This window comes from Telopea speciosissima, chromosome 7, assembly GCF_018873765.1.
Source record: "Telopea speciosissima isolate NSW1024214 ecotype Mountain lineage chromosome 7, Tspe_v1, whole genome shotgun sequence".
Taxonomy (NCBI): domain Eukaryota; kingdom Viridiplantae; phylum Streptophyta; class Magnoliopsida; order Proteales; family Proteaceae; genus Telopea; species Telopea speciosissima.
Genome location: NC_057922.1, coordinates 66,846,925 through 66,853,581, shown reverse-complemented (window position 1 = coordinate 66,853,581; position 6,657 = coordinate 66,846,925). Strand labels below are relative to the sequence as shown.

Sequence of the window (6,657 nt, the reverse complement as noted above, 5' to 3'; positions counted from 1 at the left end):
ACTTCACTGACGCATTACAATCTATCTACTCTCTATTCAAACATTTTTCAGTATTGATTATTTGATTCAGATCCATTCCATCTTGTTTGATATACTCCTAATTTCAATTGGACAATAAACAATAGAAGACCCTAAAGAAATTAGGGCCTGCTTAAATCTAAAACCCTTTTTTTTTTTTTGTGTGAGAGAGAGAAAGAGAGGGTTTTTACAAGAAGTCAAAGTTAGTTGTATCCAAGCTTTGGTTTTGCTTCCTATTGTTATTATAATTTTTTGTTTCAGAACCTGATTCTGCTGGGTTTTGGTTAAAGCAAATGATCTGGGAAAGAAGAATTCCCACTACACTACAACAACAGTCCAAAGTTTATTCTAAAAATCTTTACTTTTTTGTTATGCTTATGACTTGATGAGTATTGGGCCCATGGAATCAAAACATGGTATCGCATCGGATCGGTGTATCATCTGATACATATCGATATCGATCGAACCTGATGATACTGAATCAATACAATACGATATGATAAAAAATGTTTCTAACATTTTGATATCGAATTGGTCCAATATGAATGCAGATATCAGTGCACAATTTTTTTTTTTTTTTTTTGATATAGGTAATACCTAGCTCAAATCGTTCTATTTGTTTTGGTTTTTAGAGTTACCAAAAAAAAGTTTTGGTTTTTAGTTTTTTTAGTAACCAATAAGAATAATCGATTCTAAATATTCAAAAAGGGCAAGAGATTGTTGTATGGTCATGTAGGGTCCCATCAATATGGAGTTCGGTTCCTCTGAACGTACCAATAGGTGAACGTATATGTGAGAGCCAACTACCTGTCCTATTTTTACCATTTATAAGGGGAAGATGGATTTTTATGGAAACAAAATTAAAATGTGATTGACTCTCACATGTACACCTATTGGTACGTGCAGATGATCCATTCTCATCAATATGGAGGCCAATGAGAGTGCGAACAAAGGGATTTACTTGGATGAGATTTTTTATTTCATTTGGAGTTGAACGGTATTTTCTTGTAGTCCTGTGCTTGGACGCAGGAACATGTGACCGATTAGTGGTTAGTGTTGTTTTTTCCAATAAATAAATACAAGTATTTTGTCTTGAACTATTCTGTATCACATCACCATGTCCTATTAATTTGGCACCCTCACATCTTGGTCATCTAATTTATGAAAATAGAAACAGGAATTGGAGGTGGGTATTGGTTGAATTGGATTTCCCTCCCTCAATGCAAATTGAGGGATAGTTCTATAAAATTGGATTAAAATTCTCTGCAATTCCTTCATCTTGCAGTACTTTTCAGTTTAGGCCTGAGAGCTGGACACATGAAAGATGCTTCATCCAACAATGTGAGCTCGATTAACCCAGTTTTTTTTTTTCCTTCTCAAGCTTGACATCATTGGATGTCGCATCTTCCATATGTCAAGCTCTAAGACACCACAAGATTAAAGCACTATAGATGATTTTTTTTTTCAAAAAAAAAACTACATTTCTCATTCAAATTGAAGTTGGGGTTATGGTTGTATAATTTTGGAAGATTAAATTGTCATTTTATTATGATCCCAAATCATGATTTCTCTCTCTCTCTCTCTCTCTCTCTCTCTCTCTCTTCCCCTCCTCAGTCACTTTCCCTTTCCCTTACCCTTTCCATATATAAGTATATATCCCCCTCCCCCACACACCCACTCTGTCAACGCGAACAAAAAGAGCTTCCCAGGAAGCTTCCTCGCTGCCTGCCTCTCTCTCTCTCTCTTTTTATCTTTCTCACTCCATTCGCTCAGCTCTACCATTTATTATATCGCTTAACGCAGAGTCCCCTTGACCACTCTACTTCACACTGTGATACTTGTATTGTATTGTATCCACTGCCTTGGTGGAATCGTGGAAACAGAATTGTAGAACGGCGAGAGGTGCCCGTCTCTCCACATTGTTTAGCATTGGTATGCCATTACCACCACAAAATAGGTGCGTTTCTCCTGCTCTTCCTCCCCCTGTTATCTGTTACTCTTCTTCATCTTCCGCTATAAGTGTTTCTTATTATATTTTTTGAGTGGACTATGAATCACTTGGGAACCCGCACCATAAATTTCTCTGTTTTGCACGGAAAACCCAATTTATTGGGTTCATGGACATCGAAGAACCACCCCAGTAAGCAGGTTGTTTTTGTGTTTTGTTGAAAGATGTGATCTTTGGTGTGTCTCCTCTCTATAGTATTGACTTCCTGGTGTTTTAGGCTTTCACACTGAGGATAAATTAGGGTTCTTTCATTCGTCCTGAGCTCCTCTTCCCCAAGAGTTCCATCCTTGTGGATCCGTTGTTTCTTTCTAACCATCTCTTTGTCACGTACTTATTAAGCGAAACCTGCCAAATGCATTTCCACTCTTGCACCGCCTGCTACTTTGTCTTGCGGGTTAGTGTCCATTTTGGTTGATCTGTTGTGGGTTCTCTTTCTCTCCCTTCTTATTGCCTTATTCATATTGTCGTTGCTCTTTACTTAATCTCAAACCAGACAATGAGACGGATAACCTTTTTGGATTTCGAATGATCTATGGTAAAGTACAGATATGCTCATGGATAATCAATCCTCCTATTAAAAAAAAATCTGGTTTTGTCTTCTGACGTTCAGTGGGTTCCGGAGGTTTTTTATGCTCCTTATACTGTACTACCCGGTTCGGAAAGGACAAGACGGAAACTGGATTAGGTGTAGTGAAACCCTATCTACTGATTAATCTTTGAGTGTTTGGATAAAATGTCCCTGTGCGGTTTTGGTTTTGGGGGTTAAAAAATCCCTTACAATGTGTACTCTTCAGGTCCTTCTGGGTTGTTTTGAGGGTTATTTGTTCTCTCTGCTAGGAGGTAGCTTCGTCGGAAAGATAGAAAATACCCTTCTGATCCTCAATATATATATTTTTTTGGTGAAATCTAGAGTCATAAGTTTGCAGGTTTATTCTTATTGAATTCTTGATGCCCCAAAATTTTCTTCCTTTCTTCTGTTATGTAGTTGGTTTATTTGGATTTCCTACTTTTTTCAAGAGAATTCCTTATATGAACATCGGATCGTTGCTATGAGATTGTTTCTTCACCTCTGTTGTTTTTTTTTTTTGCTGTTCTTTGGGTAAAATGTAATTGGATCAAAAGAATCCTTGTTCACATTTTTATATGCTTTTCAAAATTGCCTTGGACATTTTATTCATTTTGTTTTATTTATTAACATTGATATTATGGGCATTCACTCTTAAATATTATTACTTCATAATCTTCAAGACTATCCTCCAAAATCTGAGTTCTTTTTGCAAGATCTCTCTTTGTCCCGTTCACAATGTTTTTCTTTTTAACTCTTTAAATTGCATTTGATTTGATGAGCAATGACTCTTTCGTTTTGGTTACTCTTTAGGTTAACTCATATAGACTCCTTTTACTGATTATTGTGTTACCCTTTTGTTCTTTCAGTCATTCATACATTCATACATTCCCAATCCATGGAGCAAGATCAGAGCCAGGTTCTGAAGAAAACCAGGAAGAGAAAGCTAATTGAGGAAGGCCATGGGATGCTCAATTTGTCCTTGGATGACTTGAATGAAGACCTGCTTGAAAGGATCCTTTCATGGTTGCCCACCTCGAGCTTCTGCCGCCTTCGTTCAGTGTGCAAAAGATGGAGTTCTGTTGCAGCCTCTGCAACCTTCCAACATGCTTGTTCTCAAGTTCCCTCTCGAGATCCTTGGTTTTTCATGGTCAATCCCCATCTCAACCAATCGATTGTCTTTGACACTGCTGAAAAGAATTGGAAGAATCTCAACTATCCACTTTTACTACAACAAAATCCCAACTGCAATGCCATCCCAGTTGCTGCTGCTGGTGGATTGATCTGTTTCCGCACCAATTCTGGGGACTTTATTGTATGTAATCCGGTGACAGGCACCTGCCAAGAACTACCTCCAGTTGGTCCTGCCAGTCTAAGTCAAAACCTCCATGCTGTTGCAATGGTTTCATCTTCCAATTACTCATACAAACTCATATTAGTCTCTGGTGAACTCCCATGTGTTTGTGTGAAGATCTATGATTCAAGTAAGAATCAGTGGGAAGAAGGTCCGATATGTCGGAAGACCAAGAGCATCCTGGAATCCGATTCAACTGGGGATGATACCATGTATTTCCTTAGTAAGGCTGGAGACGTCGTGGCAACTAACATGCAGAGGAGCCCATCTAAACAATACTCATCTGTTGTAGCTGTCAAAGATGGTGAAGAGATTATATATTTTCTTAGTCCTGCAGGGATGGTTGTGGCATGCAACCTGACTAAGAAATGCTTCTCCGAATACCCAAGACTGCTGCCCATGTTTTTCGAGTACTCAATTGATGTGATCGAGTGTAGAGGGGAGATGATGGTGGTGGTCTTGTCTGAGTTCCTAGAAAGTGCAAGCCTCAGGGTGTGGAGATTCTCTGAGGTGGACCAGGCATGGTATCAGATTGCTGCAATGCCGCCATCAATGTCACACGATTTCTACGGTAAGAAGGCTGATATAAACTGTGTGGGATGCAAAGATCAAATACTGATCTGTGTGAATTCCAGTGAGCTTAGTAGCTATGTCTTATATGATTTGGGGGCAAATGAATGGGTTGAATTGCCCAAGTGTTTTGTGAATGGAGAAGCTAAAGAGTTCATGTCTGCCTTCTCTTTTGAGCCTAGGATTGAAGCTTGCATATGAGAAAAATGGAAACAAAGTTAAAGAGTGAAAGAGATGCTAGTAAGGAGTCTGATTTATGATTTTTTGTTTTCTTTTTTCACAGAGGTCTAGTATTTGAATATTGCTGTAAAATGGCCTGCAGAAATTGGTAATGAATGTAAATATATTTTTATATGTTGGCCTCAGCCATTGTTACTTGTTTTTGGGTACTAAACCATTGATGATTAGTCTTACCAATTATTACTAATATATTGACCTTTGAGAAGAATCTCACCCACAAATTCTTCTCAGTTATGTTAATTGAACATTTTGTCAGTTGAGTTCTCAAAGCTGCGGTAGAGAGAGATGATTGTTTCCCACATATTCATATTCTATGGACTCCACTAGATCAGAGATGATGGATAGAAAGTATTAGTTACTAACTGGAAACCTGGAAAGTGATTGTTCGGGGGTGAAGGTGAACAATGAGTAATTCATAAATTAATGGAAAAAGTTTATCGCATCACGAAGCACTCGTTATTGCCCCCTTGCATATATATTTTTTATGGAAAGGAAGATGTCATATGTTTTTTAATTTTGGTAAACAAAGATGTCATATGGTTGTGCTCAAATAGCATATCCGAGGGAGGTCAATTTTTGTAGAAGTCATTTTTAATAGCTATAAATTATTGCTATTATGGCATGACCCATGTTGATAATCTTCTCAAGAACGATCCAAATAGCATATCAGAGGGAGGTCAATTTTTGTAGATAGGTAGACATCAATTTCCTCTGCTCTCATGTCAAATTTGAGCTCAATGAGAATTTGTCAAGTGGTAAAATAAAGTTTTAAAAATTCTTGGGATGCATGGACACATAGGAGGTTTTTTTTTTTTTTTTTGTGGAGAAAAAGTTCCTTGTGAGAGAGTGTAGCACCCACTCTTAGACATAATGGGGGTTGAAATGACCACCTCACCCCCTATGAAAGGCGAAAATTCCGCCCCCATGATGCTTTTGTGTGCACTCTCATTGGCCTTTGTGCGCACCCCATAGAGAATGCTCCCCCCCCCTTTTTTTTTTGGAGAAAATTTTCTTCCACCATGGCTGAAAGGAAAAGTACACCCATTTAGGGTCATAAATGCTCTGCCCCTACTATACGGAGTCGATAATACTTCCCCATGGTTCCCCTATAGCCTCTATATTTGGGGGTTTGATTTCTTGTATTCAGTTGCTTGCATAAGTGAGCTAATTCCGAAGGGCTGTTAATAGGCCGCAGTGTCACGGGCATCTTGCTTGGCTTGGCTTGGCTGTGGCACGTTGGTGGGCACACATGGGTGTGCATGGTAGCTTGAAGGGTGGCTTGGATTAGGGCTTGGAGTGAGCACGACGTTGCTTGGAGCGGGAGTCACTTGCCTTGTGATGTTTCGTTATCCATCAGTATGATTTTTCGAGGGGTTTCATGTCTCCTTCTGGAAATCCATGAAAAGCATAAGAGCTACCTTGAGGAGGGGTGGCGTGCCTCATCCTCCTTGGTGCCATGGCTCCTAGCGTGGCATCGTGGCAAGGCACTGTATGTGGGGTTGGCCTGGCCGTGCATGCACAACCGTACAAGTACTCTATGGGTGGATTCCATGGGCGGGCACTCGAAGCCGAAGTAGGCGATGGGTGTTTCCTCTGTAGGTTTGCTTACTGACGAGGACCACGGGCTAGCGAAGGCGCTGCCGTGGCGTGCTACTGCGGAAGTAGAGGTTCCTATTTATGTGTCACTAGGATACCCTATGCGATAGTGGCACATGAGCTAGAACGAGTGGGCTATCCTGTGTCTACCATGCGGGCGTGCCAGTCCTTGGCTTGGCCTAGCGTTGGCTTTGCTTAGACATGTCTATATGGTGCTAGCTACTAGCCAAGGATGGATGACAATGGTGGCATTACATGAGCGAGTATGTCGTAGGGGTGGTAAGCCTTCGGTATCTCATTGTGCCA

At 40.0% G+C, this 6,657-nt stretch overlaps 1 protein-coding gene across 1 annotated transcript; it reads left to right on the top strand.

Annotated features, from left to right (window-relative positions):
• Positions 1-1,915: 1,915 nt before the first annotated feature.
• Positions 1,916-4,880, top strand: LOC122666580 (F-box only protein 13). The gene is made up of 2 exons (XM_043862591.1): positions 1,916-1,975; positions 3,461-4,880. The coding sequence occupies exon 2, from the start codon at positions 3,490-3,492 to the stop codon at positions 4,714-4,716; it is 1,227 nt and encodes a 408-aa protein (XP_043718526.1). The 5' UTR covers positions 1,916-1,975; positions 3,461-3,489; the 3' UTR covers positions 4,717-4,880.
• The last annotated feature ends 1,777 nt before the right edge of the window (positions 4,881-6,657 follow it).

Bases quoted from the DNA above. Each gene is read 5' to 3' on its own strand.
- LOC122666580 (XM_043862591.1), top strand. From the start codon at position 3,490: ATGGAGCAAGATCAGAGCCAGGTTCTGAAGAAAACCAGGAAGAGAAAG.